This window comes from Glandiceps talaboti, chromosome 10 (assembly GCF_964340395.1).
Source record: "Glandiceps talaboti chromosome 10, keGlaTala1.1, whole genome shotgun sequence".
Taxonomy (NCBI): domain Eukaryota; kingdom Metazoa; phylum Hemichordata; class Enteropneusta; family Spengelidae; genus Glandiceps; species Glandiceps talaboti.
In genome coordinates this window covers 22,612,210-22,631,016 of record NC_135558.1, presented here as the reverse complement: position 1 = coordinate 22,631,016, position 18,807 = coordinate 22,612,210, and the positions used below count along the sequence as shown (strand labels likewise).

General features: G+C 36.5%; 1 protein-coding gene across 3 annotated transcripts in view; it reads left to right on the top strand.

The window, feature by feature from the left end:
* The window catches only part of LOC144440893 (uncharacterized), a 57,171-nt gene extending 39,607 nt beyond the window's left edge, over window positions 1-17,564 (top strand). For 2 of the 3 annotated variants that reach the window (XM_078130336.1, XM_078130339.1), the window contains exons 22-32: window positions 3,473-3,546; window positions 5,335-5,468; window positions 5,836-5,957; window positions 6,262-6,471; window positions 6,893-6,925; window positions 8,850-8,876; window positions 9,028-9,181; window positions 9,523-9,605; window positions 12,617-12,664; window positions 14,656-14,751; window positions 17,099-17,564. In XM_078130336.1, the coding sequence (XP_077986462.1) occupies window positions 3,473-3,546; window positions 5,335-5,468; window positions 5,836-5,957; window positions 6,262-6,471; window positions 6,893-6,925; window positions 8,850-8,876; window positions 9,028-9,181; window positions 9,523-9,605; window positions 12,617-12,664; window positions 14,656-14,751; window positions 17,099-17,103 (986 nt within the window). In that variant the 3' untranslated portion in view covers window positions 17,104-17,564. The remainder of the gene's footprint in view (window positions 1-3,472; window positions 3,547-5,334; window positions 5,469-5,835; window positions 5,958-6,261; window positions 6,472-6,892; window positions 6,926-8,849; window positions 8,877-9,027; window positions 9,182-9,522; window positions 9,606-12,616; window positions 12,665-14,655; window positions 14,752-17,098) is intronic. The other variant, XM_078130338.1, reaches the window with a different exon arrangement.
* Window positions 17,565-18,807: the final 1,243 nt, after the last annotated feature.

The window sequence follows — 18,807 nt, the reverse complement described above, 5'->3', positions numbered from 1 at the left end:
TCTGGTCTAAGATCAACAAAGTGACATACATAAAAGAAATACGCTTTCGGATGGCAAATCTATCCGACATCCCCCTTGAATTTTAATCAACTCTTTACGAACCAGATTTAAACTGAATGCTTCCTGTAAGGGCAAAACCATAGATTTTTGGGCCTACACACATTGTTGGAATGCAAAATTCTAAACTATAGCTATTACACATTATGTACCACTTAATTGGACAATTAACTATATGAAACTAAATGAAATTTGAAGCTTGTACACTTAACATATTGCCTAATTATTATATAGGTCGGACGTAATTGGTCACTGTGAAACAGGGTTTAGGCCTGTGGCACTTGCATTTGGACATTTTAACAAAGTGACAATTCAAGTACAGCTATATTGCATTTTCCTGCGCTTGTTTTTCATACATCACCAGAGAGGGTTTCTATTTCAACAAAGCAAAGAGTGTTGGGGGTTTCAGAAGGGGTGAACACAATTTGTCACGGATTTTAATCTTGAGTTTTTTGTTCCTACACATAATAATTACTGGTATACAACAATCTTGGCTATAGTAGGCTATTAGTACATGATATACCCCTGAATTGTCAAAAAGGTGTACCAAACTCTAATAAATCTGAAAGGATATCAATCTAAGTAGGTAGTGGAACAGGTGTAATGGCTTTTGAAATGAAATTATTCAAATTTACAGGGATACACATATAGACATACATTAACCCATGCATACAGAACAAATGTTAGGATTGCTTATTGGCATCATTTGAACATAGTGTATTTTTCTTTAGCTCTATATCTGTAATTTAAAGATAGTTGATGAAAATGTTGTTCAAATGCCCGCAATCTATTCTCAGTACAGGAAAACTTGACTTGATTTCACTCCGCCTTCGCGATCCCCTACATGCCCAGGATATGTACACTCGTTTCCACAACATTCAAACCCTCGTAACATCGCTAGTACGCATCAGAAAGTTTACATACATCATGGTAAGCATGATACCGGTCTACACTTTGATTATATACAAATCATTTACGGCAACTCCCTTATGAAACACTCAGTTCAAGAATTTCGCGATGCATACCACAATGAAGTGAATTTCATGGCTCTCAAGTTCGTTTGGTTTCTCGAAATCAAAAAATCAGATCTGGACAGAAACCTACGAATACTTTGAACAGTCTAGAATAAAGCCAATCAATATCGGAAAATAGGGGTAAATTTGACCAAATTAAAGCACTGAGTACACTGCCCAACATTGCAATGCAGTAACAACATTTACTCAGGGAGCCTTCAGTATTTACGGGGGGGGGGGTTAGATGGCCAGAGGAATGGGGGGGGGAGGGGTCACGTTTTACAAATCAGTACTTGGGGGAAGGTCATATTTTACATTACAATGTTTGGCGTGGATCACATTTTACAATCCGTAGTTTTGTGACCAAATTGAAGATTCAATTATTGTAAATTTATATTTTAAGTATACTTGAGTATATTTTAAGTATATTTGAAATGTACTTGACATTCCAAAGTATTACGTATAGAATAAGTATACTTTAAGCATACTTTTTACCGTTTCATTTTGGTAAGGGTTGTTTTGTGTGTTTTGAGATGTAAAAGTGAGATGAACATTCAACAATTATTTTTACGAGTACTTTACATGCCAAAATGCGAAAAAACAACAACATATATTGTTGGAAAATTGTTTAATAAAACGATCTATATTGTTGAGTGTGCCATCTCACCTTATCATTCACACTGTCCGTGAATGTTGGTTAAAATATTATGGTGATGGTAGCAGTGATGAATGTCATAGAGAACACGGACAGTGATACATGTACTGACTCAAGTAGTGACAGTGAGTCTGACACTGATAATGGCAATACTGAAGGTGAGGTGACGATGATGATGACAATATCAGGGAACTTTTACGAGTGACCAGGTCAGACAGAGTATGAACAACATGGAAAGCACATTTTAGATACTAACTAGATTGTGTATGATTATAAGAGAAAGGTAACTAGCCAGTCTTTTACTGTTTGTCACTTTATATGTACAAATATAGCTTTCTAATACAGAGTCAAAATCATTTAATTTGTATGTATACATATAATGGGAATATTGATTAACTTTCAGTATATGCAATTGTCATGGGGAGGGTCATGTTTTACAAAATGGGACAAAGGGGAGGGTCACTTTTTACAAATGGCGAATGGGGGGAGGGTCATGTTTTATTTAACAGACAATGTGTGATTTCCTCCGCCCCCAATTGTAAGTACTGAAGAGTCCCTTAATCTCATTTGCATTGTCCTGATAATATGTTAATATGAATAAATGCACGCGTACGCACGTTCTGGCAGCAAACTCACTCCTCAGTATCGACAGATTTATATATAAAACAAGGGAGAAGATTTTCAATTTTTGATCGAAGAAGAGATTGCATGAATTTTCGGTGGAAAGCTGACCCGGATGTTGAAGCTGACCTGACGATCTTCTCATGCATGCTTTCTTCAGCAAACAGAAACATGCGGGAATATGGAATGAAGTAAAACCAAGATTTTCAATTTTTGAAATAGTGAAGAGATCCTATGAACTAATGTTGGCGAATTCTCCAGCATGATTGCCCGCAGATGCGATCTTACGGTCAACCACAACATTTAATATGAAGCTTTTATGGAACGTTGCAGCATAGCTGTCACTGTTGAAAAAAAAAAGGAATTGTTTCTAGTCAGTGCGCATCACTGAAATACCCCCCACTTCGATTTTTTTCAGTGTGTTTCCAGCCAATGCAGCCTGCAGATTCAAGGGAAAACACAAACTACATCAATTGCTACTTCAGTTATGACAACTGCAGAACTAATCATGAACAATTAATTTTTTTCAAAAAATCGCATAGTCGCATCACTTTAGACTACATACCCTCACGAGAAACAATGCTTTTCTTTTTTGTGGCCTACAAATCTAATTACCTTACGGAAGGAAAGCGGGGTATACTGTTTGTTTGGTGATAGACGCCCGAGAGACCGAGTTCTGCTCCACACTTATGTAGTATATCTGATTAGCATATTAGCTACCATAGCTGCAACTAACGTTTCCGAATGGCTGTGATTCGACAAAAAACCAAAGCATTTCTGTTCTGATTCACGTCTTTCAAGCGAACAGAAATTTAAATTAAAGTATGTTAGAAACTTTTTCATGACAACTGACTCCATACATGGAATTGTGAACAAACCAATGGGCCGTCAATTAGAACCTTTTATTTCTACCTCTCTACACATCGTTTACTCATAGGTAATATTAGTTTGGGCAATGTCGGAAAGTGTCGTTCATAGTGCTATCTATGCAAATAAAAGAGACAGTGTTTTCTATAAAGTACATGTTTGAGACTAGGGTTAGTCAGGATATTGTTATATAGGTGTTGGTTTGCATATAGAAGGCTTGAAATTAATACAATGTTTATGAAATATTGATCGACAACAGAGGGCCATGTTATTCCAAGTCGAAGTTGTGTTGTTGAAAGGTTCAAAACACAGAAGAATTTCCAGTTAGCAGAGGTATGAATTCCTGTTTTTATCACAGCTTATATTGATAATACCCAATGACTTTTTCCAGCCTATTAATACCGGCTAGTTTGTTGATATACCTTTATTGAACGTCATGTTAAAGGTTTTTGGAGTTAAGTTTTTGACATTTCCTAATCAATATTATCCTATTTCATTTGTATTAAGTTTCATCATCATCATCATCATCATCATCATCATCATCATCATCATCATCATCATCATCATCATCATCATCATCATCATCATCGCCGCCGCCGCCGTCGTCGTCGTCGTCGTCGTCGTCACAAGACGGACGAGTGACACACACAAATCAAGGGATAGAATGGAATATTGTATAAATGAGACTAGAAAGAACATCATGTCAGTTAAGAATACTGTATTTTACCAAATATAATATTACATGAAATGAAACAGAACTCGCGATAATTCACTGATACACTCGTCAAATTGGAACAAAATATAACAGAAAGCTTCGATACGCAATTATGGTATGAGAGGCCCTACTACTAATTATCTATGAGACTCCATATGGCAGCCAATGTGGTCACTGTACATCACTGAATACTACATGGATGCTTGTGTCTAGGATGTAATATTCTCTCCTGTTTACATATTTTAACTTTACGGTTTTGTAGTTATAACTGGCTGATAAATCAGTACATGTTCCAATGAATTCGTAGTAGCTCCATACAGTTCATAGACAGGAGAGAGAGAGAGAGAGAGAGAGAGAGAGAGAGAGAGAGAGAGAGAGAGAGAGAGAGAGAGAGAGAGAGAGAGAGAGAGCGTACAATAAGAACAATGAACAACTTTACCAAGTCTACCATGTGTCTATTGTAATAGTAGTGTGGTGCTGTAAGTGGTGTTTATCTCGACATAAAACCTTGTAATCAGGCTCACTGATCTTGATAATTCATTTGATAGTTTTGGCTAGCTTCTGGGAAGAGAACTGTAACCAGTGGCAAATAAATGTAGTGTCCCGATGGTGTGGGTTGAGTTTCCTTCATCGTCGAAAACCACGACCATTTTACGGTACCGTTCTTAACGAGCCGGTCCCTATTATTTCGAAGTGTAGTGGTAGAAATAATAACTCTGGTTTGCGAGAATGAGTTCCTTGTGTTGAATGCAGTACCAGTCCAGACAACACACAGTAGCCAGCAAGCCAATCAGTACCAGGTAGCATCAACCAAGTTCAGCCTGGTATACCTTGTATGGTATAAGGAGCATATGTCCACTGGTTTAGAGAGTATTTTTAAGTTTCTGCTTAATAGCTGATTGGATGTACATAAACCCTAGCAGATGAGACATGTAAATTGGCAACCTGTCACCACCAAAAGGACCCTGACCTATACCTGTCATCATCATCATCATCATCATCATCATCATCATCATCATCATCATCATTCATTGATTGATCAAAAGGGTAACAAATACAGTAAAATTACAAATCTATTCATTCAAAATCAAAATCTCATTGCCACCACCACCACCACCACCACCACCACCACCACCATCATTATCATCACCACCACCACCACCACCACCACCACCATCATCATCATCACCACCACCACCACCACCACCACCACCACCACCATCATCATCATCATCATCATCATCATCATCATCATCGTCATCATCAACGATATCATCATCATCATCATCATCATCGCTGCCGCTACTTGCACAACCCTCATCACCACCACCACCATTTTCACTACCACCACAATACTCATATGTGTAGTTTCTGAATACCCTTCCCATGTGTCAAACATTTTAAAGTTCGCAGGTGAATGGTTCGAGATTGCCAATCTGAAAGGACACCGGTTTATGAGGATCCCACAAACGAGATCACTAACAGTAACCTTACAAGACAATACTGATCAGTTTGCCATTCTTTTGAAGGGCATTAAGAAGTAGGTTATATGTATTTTATTATCGACACAAAGTAAACTCTCTGAAATGAAACATGTGTATGATAACAAGTGGTTTGTAAATAGGAAATTATCAAAGTTTTCAAATTTATTCAGTGTTTTCTTTTGGTATTTCTACAATTGCTCTTGAATTGCCTTGCGATAAAATTCATATTCAATTTACTATAAAATGATTATAACAGATATATAGTGATGTAAGAATGAACGGGAAGTGTATAATCTCTCTCTCTCTCTCTCTCTCTCTCTCTCTCTCTCTCTCTCTCTCTCTCTCTCTCTCTCTCTCTCTCTCTCTCTCTCTCTCTCTCTCTCTCTCTCTCTCTCTCTCTCTCTCTCTCTCTCTCTTGTGTAGACCATCAGGTTCATGCATGAGGTCAGATCTCACAGGATTCGGAACAACAATGGTTGATCAACCAGCCAAACTGATACTCAATGTTCCATCAGCACCAAGGAACCTTGGTCAATTTGAAAATGGTGAGTGTCTGCTAACATTCACGTTTTTGTCCATAGCGTGATTTTTACAAAAACAACCCCATCCTATTATTATGGAAAACATAATAATCAATTCTTGTGTAAATAGCTTTATAGCTTTAGCTGGGTGAAGACAGCTTTTATGTGCAGATAGTAAATTTGCTTGCACAACATGCTCACTTGTAAATCACCCTTCTTAAAAAGGGGGTTTGCGTGACTACAGAATAGCCCGTTAGATTTGATTTTAAACTTTTTCTTACAGTGCTATTGTTAGACGTGATGTCATAACCGGTTTCATTTCTTACAGTTCCAATGTGGGTGATGAAAACCGATTACACCAGCTATGCATTAACATACCGTTGTCTGTCACGAAAGCTTAATGGAGAATGTAAACGAGAAAAGGAACAAGTTTGGATTTTGAGTCGTACACCGACAATTGATGTAGAGCTTAGACAACAAATCAATTCTTATATTGCCGATTTATGCATTGGTCCTGCCAATGTTATCAACAATGAAGGTATACATATATATGTCTTTTTCATTGGGATATTGCTCAATAACACTTATAGAACTTACGAAAGGGGTTTAAAGTACGTCAAAGGCATACAGTCTAACTCAAAGTGTTACGTGTAAAGAATAGGCAAGTCTTCCAAAACTTTACTTATCATGGAAATGTATTCGTCTGTACTGTAGTTACCTTCTGCGATGGAGCATTGCGATGATTGGTCAAGCTGTCGAATGCCTTCTGTGATAGATCATTGCAATGATTGGTCAAGCTGTAAATCTGGACGAAATATTATTGAGATCGCTAAAAGATACCCCCCCCCCACTTTCAAATTGACACCCTAAAGTTGAAGATTTCCACATGCATGTCACATAGTTAATGTACATTGCTTAGTTCACAATGTTTATAAACGTCCTTATTTTTCTTTCTACAGAACCGTGTGAAGAGAATTCAGATGAAGTCATAGGTATATGCAATCATAACTGTCATTTGATAACATTGACAATAATCTGTCAAACGCTATGCAGATTAGCACCTATATAATATCAATTAACGTACACTTTTACAGTCAAAAGGTGTAAGGGTCATCCATTAGGAATATGCTATATCCTAAAAGAAATGATATAACATTCTTAGTCTAAAACTTCTGCCCGGAATTTAAATCAGTATTTCCCTGATCAAGATATCCAGGTTAAAGAATAGGTGTGCGTGACTAGTACAAAATAATTCCATTACATTTCCAGAGTCTTAGATGCAGAGGTTTGAGATAGAAATTACTTCATAGGAAAAATGACTGCGCTCAAAATAAGATATGTTTAGGAGCTAAAGTTTCCTTTGAAAGCCGTGGGCTTGGAGTTGAGTGGCGTCGTCTGCGAATGTAAATTTAGCAGTCGTGAAAGAATGGTTAGAATGGATAGAAGGGTCCACGTGATTACAAAATGTCCATGACCCACCATATATAAACTATAGATTATAGTATAACATAGGGAAACACAGTGACACTAAAAATAAATAGATAAACTCTCTCCAATGATAATTTAAACTTTAACATTAATTTGAGTTTTCCTGTAGTACCTTCTCCTTGTTAGTATGATAGTATGATGCCGTTGGAAGATTTAGTTGTAAAGCTGGAGTCAGAATTTACGGCGGGGGGGGGGGGGAGAAATCTGGGGGCGCCATGAAAAAATTGAGGATTCAAAGAGGGCCATGAAAATTCGGATGGTCTGAAAGGGGGGGGGGGGAGGCGAACTATTTTGCTCATGATTTGAACGAAAATTAAACCTCAGGAGCGGTTGATTTCCGAGTGAATTAAAAAATAATTCTCGCGGCGTCGCCGCAATTACTTCCACAGCCTATATTCAGTGCCATGCGAATGCATTTGTGTAAGTGTATGCCTTCCTCTGTCTGTCTGTCTGTCTGTCTGTCTGTCTGTCTGTCTATCCGTCTGTATCTGTGTGTGTCTCTGCGTCTGCCTGTCTGTATGTATGTGTCTGTCTCTGTCTGTCTCTGTCTCTGTATGTCTCCTCTCTTGCTATCTCTCTTTCTCTGTGAAGACTGTTTTGAACATTCAAACCTCAGGAGCAGTCGTTTAACTTGTACTTTGCAAAAACTGTTCACTTCATTTACCTACCATACATTTAATTATGAGGCAGTCAATGGCCAAGTGGATGTGTGTGTCTGCCAAAATATCTCTGTATAAGTTAAAGTGTGGGTGATATATCCATACAGTTGTATATTAATGTGTTCAGAGTAAAATTTGGGTATTGAAGACAATTTACAAGTACTCTATGACTTCCGATAATGTGTATGGTTTAACATTTTATGCCACTAAATGGCCTCCTACATGTCCTTATTTTCGAAACTTTGCCTACCGTGGGAGGGGGACACACCCTCCCACATCCTCCCCACTATGAGCGATGTCGTTTCTGCCCAGAATTAAGATTCGAAAAGAAAACTCTGCTGGCTATGTTTTTCGAAGTACAGATTACAGCCCAATGAGAGACCCTTTTCACAAAGCCCACATCTATTTGTAAAGAAATCTCTCCGCATGTTATGTATGGCTGCTGAAGCTGGTTTCCACCTGAGTGTGTCATGTAGTGTACCATACTGTACATCTCTGATGTGAAGGGGGGGGGGGCTACGAAAAACATTGGATTCATTTCGGGGGGGGGGGGGGGGCATGACAATTTTTAGAGAGCGAAGGGGGGGGGGGGAGCTGCGAAAAATCTTTGACCTAAATATTTTTTTCCCAGCCCCCCTTCCCCCGCCGTAAATTCCGACTCAAGCCTAACAATGAAAACTATAAATTAAGAGTCTAAACTGAACTAAAGAGACTGAAATGATTCATATGTATTTCATAATTTATGTTCTCTTTGACTCTATTTTTACAGGTGGAGGGGATACCTCTGAAGAGTCTGGTGAGTATCAGTGACAGTAGGTAGTTTAGTAATGTGTACCTTGATTAATGATATTAATAAAAATAGACAATGTTCAGAACGCTGCTCTATGAAAAGCTTACCTTGTCACGTGGTTGAAAACATATTTAAGATTGCACCTTTATTTTTTCAGAAGAAAATAACAACAGTAGATGTAGGCAGCAAAGGAGAGCTATTGAAAGCCGGTTAAATAGAGCAAAAGCACAGGGTATTCATATTGCAGATTTGACGCCACCATCGTGCAGGTCAAATGGACAGTATGAAAGGAAACAGTGTAACCCTTTCTTGTAAGTAGGGACTTATTTGCATTAGACTTACAGAGCTTTAGGTGTATTATTTCATTTCTAAATGTGTGGGTTTAAAAAAAAACTGTACACGTAATCGCACACGACAATCTAACACGTCTTGTTCTTTTGAAATTTGACCTGTCAAATGTTACATTGGACTTTGCAGTATTACTGCTGTGAATTAAACAAATTTTCAAATTCCAATCAATTAATTGATATTAATTGAATGATCTATTTCTTTTTCATTCATTTATGTCACTAATATTTGTCTTAATAACAATCGTGTTAATTAAACTAAACAATATATCACTACATCAATGATTTCTATTCATATCTTACAGCTGTAATTGTGTGGATCCAGAAAATGGTGATCTGATTCCTGGAACCATACGTCATGGTATCGACACTATTGCTCTTGAATGTGGTAAGTATTTATAATACACAGTAATTAATACATTACTTTGGGGGTTTGTTGGGTAGTGGTAGTGGTCGATGGCAATCTGATTAAAATCCGATGTAGTGTGCACTCGCGATTTCTTTTTGGCTGTTACATTTACTGTCGTTTGTTCTTTTGTGAGCGATCCTTACATACATCTGACACAATACCATAGGTTTTCTCCAAACACAATCTCGTACTTACGAGTAGCCAACCAGAATCTGTCTTACAATATAACAACTCAACGTTCGAAAATTGAAGAAAGAGAACGACCGAACAATAACATCGTTGTCTGCTGTCTGTGCTTGTACTCTTTTCTTTATATACATAAAAATAAATAATGACAAATAAGAAGTGGGTAAAATAAAATAATAATAATAATAATGACTGACACACGAGGGTAGCACATCAGAAAAATTACATTTGATATAAAAAGTAAGATTTACATTTCATTGTAAAAGAATTCAAACTAGTAGATGTTCTAAGGTCCTTCGGGAAACTTTTCCAGATTTTAACTCCATTAAAAACAAAACTTTTTCTCAAAAATCTGTGTAGAATGTTTAGGTATGTACAAATCATTCCTAGATGTTGATCTCGTTCGATAACTATGTACACTCTCAACAGGTTTGAATATATTTAGATAGTCTGGCGCTAAATTATTTAATACTTTATACATTAAAACTGATTGATTATAAGCAACATTTAGGCTAAATGTAAGCCACTTCAAATGATTTAAAAGAGAAGGTGCACTCGGTGTATTATAAACAGAGTCTGTCAGAGTTTTTGCAGTCTTTCTATCCGATTTAAAAGAACACTAGCGCAATTGCCCCATACCATACGGTTGGACAATAATCGAAATGTGGTACGATAAAACAATTATAAAAGGTCAATCTACTTTTCATTGTTAAACATGGTTTTATCCGTTTGAAATGTAAAAGCTTAAAAGCTACCTTCCTAGTCAAAGAGCTAATCTGTTTTTCCCAATTCAGGAGGTCAGCAATGGTTATGCCAAATAGTGTATCGATTATCGTGTTCAGTTGATTATGTCCACACATAATTGTAATACCTTTACCTTGTCTTAACTTTCTCTGTGAAGATCCAATGAACATAACTTTGGTCTTTTGGGAATTTATACACATTTTGTTGACAACACACCAATTCATAATAGAATTCATTACATTATTTAAATTGGTCTCAATAAGTTGTGTGTCCGGACTTATTACCTGTGCTGCTGTATTATCAGCATATGGATATCAGTTTTCTGAGAGACGAGAGGAAAGTCATTTTTGAGCAATAAAAACAACAGGGGTTCTAAAATGGATCCCTGAGGCACACCTACATTAACTGGGTAAGACTGACTGGGTATACCATTGAACAGGACTGACTGAGATCTATTACTGAGATAAGATACAAAGAATCCCATCGTTGTCTCAGAACAGCCATAAACTTTCAATTTCTGAAGGATAATGTTGTGATTCACGAGGTCAAATGCTTTCCTGAAATCAACCATTAAACCGCCTAGTATTAAGTTACCCCATCAATTGCATGGTACCAAGAGTTAGTTATATTTATTAAGTCTGTTTGACAAGAATGAAACTTTCTGAAGCCAGATTGGTTGTGTGATAAAAGATTATTCGAAGAAACTAAATTATAACAGTGAGTATGCACATGTCTTTCAAGTAGTTTAGACAACACTGGTAAAACTGAAATAGGTCTGTAGTTGGAGATGTTATCTGTAGCACCGTTTTTAAATATAGGTGTTACTTTAGCAGATTTCCATTTGCGATGGAAAGCGCCCTGTTGTAATTGCACAATTTAATAGTGTGGTTAGACTTGACGTAATTTGGAGTGCGCCAACCTTTAAAAATCGGGCACTTATACCATCTAGACCAACAGATTTTATGCAATCAATGGCCTGGCGATACTTCAAAACACCTGATTTTTATATATTCAAAGTGGTATTTCAAAGTGGTATGTTTCGGCGTATTACGCGTTTTCATCGGTTGATTGAATTCACTTAGCGCTGTCGTGTGACTTGGAAAAACCTATGGTATTGTGTCAGATGTATGTAACGAGCGCTCACAAAAATAAAAAAAACGACAATGAACGTAATAGCCAAAAAGAAATCGCAAAGGTACACTACACCGGATTTTAGTCAGATTTGGTCGGTGTTTGCTACCTACTGGCTATGGATAGTTTCAGTACAGTGTACGGCTGGTCGGATTTTATCTTGTAATTGTAAACTTAAACGGTTTACCATAGACTTCTCTTCGACGTCTATGGTTAACGGAATCATAAAGTGGTAGGTTATGACGTTTATGCGAAAGTACATGTTCACCTACAACTTCGCGCTATTGTTTGGTGATCTACCACCTTCGTCTGTAAACATGCTCAGTATGAAAGATTTTAGGCATTTACAAATGACTACATAATACTAGAACCATAAAGTAACTTGTAAAAGTTATACCAGAGCTTAATAGACTTCACACATAAGAATGTACTAACAAAATAACAAAATCCTTGCTTTGTAAACTTTCAAATAACCTCTTTCCGAACCAGGGTAAAATCTGAAATGACTATGCAAGTATTTGGCAAAATAGAGTATATTTAACCTGGGTTATTAATTTTCTTCTATGAATAAAATATATTATTTACTTTATTTACAATCATCACATTTTCTATTTTACAGAAGTCGTGATAGTAACTAAAGGTTTATCTATTTAATTGTTTGTTATTTGTGAGATCAATCGTAGGCTATATTCTCCTGTTACAAATACACTACCTAATATTTGTGAGATCAATCGTAGGCTATATTCTCCTGTTACAAATATACTACCTAATATTTGTGTTTACACATACACTGTGTGCATAGATAATTTTGTGCTTTATCTTGCAAAGGTTGTTTCTTAGACATCATCATACACCTGTTCATACATTTGCAAGTCAAATAAAGTTGGTATTAGATTAAGTACATGTATATTTATCTTAAATATGAACAGATCCTGACCCCCCTGTGGCTGGTGATGGACAAGGTAGTGGGCCTAGAGGTAAGATTATAGTCAGCATCTGGACAGAATTTTCGTTGTCAGAGGAAAGTTAGACTTGTTCCTATAGATGTACGGCCAGGACTGAGCTAAATTATTACCCAGTTGACACTAGTACAAGTTCACTAGTAATATAAGATAAATGCACTATTATAGACTGGAGCTATACATTTAAAAATAAGGAAACAAGATATATAAACAAGAGAGTTTCTAAGTACCAAGTGTAAGTGATTTTATCTTTGTAATATATGTTATTATTTGGCTCTTGCTATGGGCATGGTCTTGTTGCTAGGCACATTTACATATTTTTTGAATGTTTATTCAATTGTCTATTAATTCCCGTTATTATCTTCGCAATATATGTGATCATTTGGCTGTTGCTATGGGCGTGGTCTTGTTGCTAGGCACATTTGCATACATTTTTTGAATGTTATCTTTGCAATATATGGGATTATTTGGCTGGTGGAATGGGCGTGGTCTTGTTGCTAGGCAAATTTACATACATTTTTTGAATGTTTATTCAATTGTGTATTTATCCCTGTTGTTATCTTTGTGAAATACACGACCGTTTGGTTGTTGCTATGGGCATGGTCATGGTTGCTAGGGATATTTGCATGCATTTTGTGAATGTTTACAGTCACGATCGTCTGCTCACTTCACACCTTTCACGCATGTATACGATTTGGAACAGATGGTGCGTCTGTCAATCTCGATCAAAACAAGAATGTATACACTTTACCCAGGGATGAAGTAGGGCAATACTACCGTATCACTTCACTGTATTAAAGTTGTTCAACTGTTACGATATGTACCATGAAGTATGTAAACTTTCTGATGCATAATAGCAATGTTATGCGGGTTTCAATTTCGTTTATTATTTGCCGTGGAAATGGGTGTACATATCCTGGGTTTGTAGTAGGGGGTCACGAAAGCTGAATGCAGTTGAGGATGGCAAGCTTTCCTGACATTTCAACAACGTTTTTGACAACTCAGTTTCACTGGGACTTGACAAAATCACAGATGGAGAGCTAAGTTTCTTGCATAAATCATGAAATTGCAAGACTATCCTTACGGAAGGCATTCAGTTTAAATCTGGTTACACCTAATTTGCATATTACTATTATATACTTAATATGTCTTCATCTATACACCTACAGATGCTAAATTTCAGCCCAATCTGCTGAGCAGTTTTGGAATTATAGATTTTTGACCAAAGAGACACATTTTTAGCCCTAATTTGCATATTACCAAGGGAATCATCATATCATGAACAACACTTAATTTACTCATCCCTAAGAATATTCCCACCAAATTTCATGCCAATCTGCCCTGTACTTTTGGAGTTTAAGTTTTTTGACCAAAAATCACATTTTCTTACCCAAAACCCACATCTCTGATGCAATCATTTTCATTTGAACAATTTCCCTATTAGACACCAGAAGTAACATGACCACCAAATATAAAAGCAATCAGTCCAGCAGTTTTTGACTTTAAGTTGTTTACACACACACACACACACACACACACACACACACACAGACAGACAGACAGACAGACAGACAGACAGACAGACAGACACTTTGCCATGCCTATAGCACTACTGAACCTTATCAGTTCAGTTGTGCTAAAAATAAAGGATACAAGATATAAAAACAACAGGGTTTGTAAGTACTAAGTGTAAGTGATTTGTATACTGTATTATATTTACTGAAACATAACAAGGCATCTTTACATTGTCAATTAGGTCAATTGTTTGAAATGTTGTTGTTCACATTACTGACTAATGTTATTGTATCGTCTTTGAAAGCTGTATGGATTAGATACATGTATTGATGTGATTGCCAGTTTAAATTAATGTTGTGTGTATACATATACAGTGTGGTGCATGCGCTTTAACCATTGCATTGCTATATCATTTGGCTGTAAAAATTAATGTATGAACTTGCTTTCACGTATAAAATAAACTGTATATGTTATTTGTATTATCCATATAGGAAGCTGTGAAAGACATCCTATGCGCTGTAAAATGGCATGTAAAAAGTTTAAGACCGATGATGCTGGGTGTGAATTGTGTGAATGTGATGACAAAGGTATGCAATCTATACCTGCTGTAATTGTGTTAATATTTTGCTTTTATGTATTACACCATGTGGTGCATTTTAATACAATTATAATTTCTTTTTAGCTGTGAATGGTAATGGCGGTATTCTTGGCATACATTTTAGTTAATATGTTTTGTAGAACAACTTTAAGTCCATATTCTACTTTCCATCGTTTCAAATTAAAGGTTTCGATTGATACACAAAAATACGTTTAGATTCCTATATATTACTTTTTTTTTAGACACATCCTATAAACCACCAATATCACTTTGCTATGAAAACTCTCTCTTCAAATTCGACACTGTAGACATGTATGTCATTTAAATATGTGGGAACGAGTATTAGTCTTTAATTCTTCTTACCTGCAATAGCTTTTTACCTCATCCTAGAGGTTTCAAATAGAACAAGAAGGTCGACATATATATTCTCACATGTTCCTATAGTAATGCATGTGAAACGCGTGGAGCGGAAGTTATGGTGTTGACCAAGAAATTGAATGTATGTTATTTTTATGATGTGCCTATGCAGTAATATTCTATTTCAGGTAGCGAGAATTAAGATCTATTACAACATGTTGACTAGTAAACCATCTTTTTGAAGTTTCTGTATTTTTTGTTTTGCACTTTGCATTGTAGTTAAATTGGCTGTGAATATATCCTCCACTACCAGACATTCACTACGCCTTCATTTGGCTGTGAATATATCCTCCACTACCAGACATTCACTACGCCTTCATTTGGCTGTGAATATATCCTTAACTACCATACATTCACTACGCCTTCATTTGGCTGTGAATATATCCTCCACTACCATACATTCACTACGCCTCCATTTGGTTGTGAATATATCCTCCACTACCATACATTCACTACGCCTTCATTTGGCTGTGAATATATCCTCCACTACCATACATTTACTACGCCTTCATTTGGCTGTGAATATATCCTCCACTACCATACATTCACTACGCCTTCATTTGGCTGTGAATATATCCTCCACTACCATACATTCACTACGCCTTCATTTGGTTGTGAATATATCCTCCACTACCATACATTCACTACGCCTTCATTTGGCTGTGAATATATCCTCCACTACCATACATTCACTACGCCTTCATTTGGTTGTGAATATATCCTCCACCACCATACATTCACTACGCCTTCATTTGGCTGTGAATATATCCTCCACCACCATACATTCACTACGCCTTCATTTGGCTGTGAATATATCCTCCACCACCATACATTTACTACACCTTCATTTGGCTGTGAATATATCCTCCACTACCATACATTCACTACGCCTTCATTTGGCTGTGAATATATCCTCCACTACCATACATTCACTACGCCTTCATTTGGCTGTGAATATATCCTCCACTACCATACATTCACTACGCCTTCATTTGGCTGTGAATATATCCTCCACTCTCAGAGATTCACTACGCCTTCATTTGGCTGTGAATATATCCTCCACTACCAGACATTCACTACGCCTTCATTTGGCTGTGAATATATCCTCCACTACCATACATTCACTACGCCTTCATTTGGCTGTGAATATATCCTCCACTACCATGCTTTCACTACGCCTTCATTTGGCTGTGAATATATCCTCCACTCTCAGAGATTCACTACGCCTTCATTTGGCTGTGAATATATCCTCCACTACCATACATTCACTACGCCTTCATTTGGCTGTGAATATATCCTCCACTACCATACATTCACTACGCCTTCATTTGGCTGTGAATATATCCTCCACTACCATACATTCACTACGCCTTCATTTGGCTGTGAATATATCCTCCACTACCATACATTCACTACGCCTTCATTTGGCTGTGAATATATCCTCCACTACCATAAATTCATTACGCCTTCATTTGGCTGTGAATATATCCTCCACTACCATAAATTCATTACGCCTTCACTTGGCTGTGAATATATCCTCCACTACCATAAATTCATTACGCCTTCATTTGGCTGTGAATATATCCTCCACTACCATGCTTTCACTACGCCTTCATTTGGCTGTGAATATATCCTCCACTACCATAAATTCATTACGCCTTCACTTGGCTGTGAATATATCCTCCACTACCATAAATTCATTACGCCTTCATTTGGCTGTGAATATATCCTCCACTACCATGCTTTCACTACGCCTTCATTTGGCTGTGAATATATCCTCCACTACCATAAATTCATTACGCCTTCATTTGAATAAACTATTTCTTTGTGACATTTAGAATAAATCTAATTCAATCATATATAAGTTGGTCTTTCAGTTTTATTTTATTTTAAAATTCAATTCTTTTTTTTTCTTTCAGACTGACAAGGACTTCCACTTTTGAAAATATAACCGAGACTCAATGTTGGAAATTTTGCTAAATGGTTTATTGCTTTATGAAGCATTTTTGAAATGAAACTGAAATCAATTACAAAAAATGTATTACCTATATTCCTTGTATTGGAAAATGATTATATCTACAGTGTAAGAAGGTGATATTATTTGGAATATTTTTTATATAACAAGTTCTTAATAGTTCTGTATAATCATATAACATTTAAGATTTTACTGATATTTTAAATAATTCCATTTTAAGGTTATAGTCATGACAATCTTCAAAATTCTTAATAAAGTTACAATGTTAAATAAGAATTAAAACTCAAGTTGTAATACATCTACCATGTGACCAGTGATATGTTTATACTTTTCAAGTGATTTGTAGGTATACAACAATATATCAAATATTGCCTATGATGGTATCTTTTATACTAAGTCTTGTAATGGTGAGAACAATAAATATTTTAGATCAAAAGTTGTATGTGTGAGTGCATTTGTCTGTCTGTCTGTCTGTCTGTCTGTGTGTGTATGTATGTATGTATGTATGTATGTATGTGTGCATGTGTTGTCTGAGCTTTGGGGTTTTGAAAGAGGTGAAACTTTACTTCTATGTGACTCAATGGTGCATCTTAAAAAGTATTTGTGATATGCAGGAAAAGTTTGATAATTGACAATGAACGTCAAGGTCAAGTCTCAAAAGAAAGTTTATACCTAATAATATAGTGATAGACACTTGGATGGAGTCTTCATGTATTACAGTTTTTGAGTTATGCAGTAAATCAATGTACAAGTATGGCCACCATTCAGTTAAAAATATGTGTGCACCAAAAGTAATGCATGTATTATATATTATATATCTTCTTTGTTCTGCATTACCTTTAGACGATGTCATTTTGAAAGAAAATGACCACACAAAATGTCTGTCTGTCTGTCTGTCTGTCCGTCCGTCCGTCCGTCCGTCTGTCTGTCTGTCTGTGTGTGTGTGTGTATGTATGTACGTACGTACGTACGTGTATGTGTATATGTATGTATGTATGTATGTATGTATATGTATGTATGTATGTATATGTGTGACCCCTGGCATCGGTTCGGTTGTGATCGTCGATGGTAACTTGGATTGCGTTGTGTATTTTTAGCCCAAACCCTCCAGGGGAACACGATCATACACTGACTCAGTCGCAGACATGGTTCACACTATAAGTTGTAATGTCTTTATTGCTAATCAGTCAGCGGCTCCATCTGTCCATGGCAGTACCTATTGTCAGACAGCTATTGTCAGACAGCCATATTGCAAAAGAGAATTACAATACTTATTGATACAAGCAGACAAAATAACTGTTTCAAAATATCTTATACCAAAATAAATTATAATATCTGTTGTAATGCGCATATCATTCAAAACAAAACTACATTGTGACACATTTTGCAATAATTATGGCTACACTATCAAAATGAATGGGTTTCAGACATGTTACGCTGTTTACAGAAATTCTGAGTAAGCAGAGGATTATTACTTTAGTTATTGCGTATCAGGGTGTACAAGACTTACAGCTGATAAAGTTCCAAAAAGTTTATCACAACAATAACCGACAGTTCGGACATCGTATACAATGCAACATGTGACTTTCCATAGCAAATCCATCGACTCGAAATAAATGCTCAAAACTCACGAAATCCTGAACGTCCTTCATA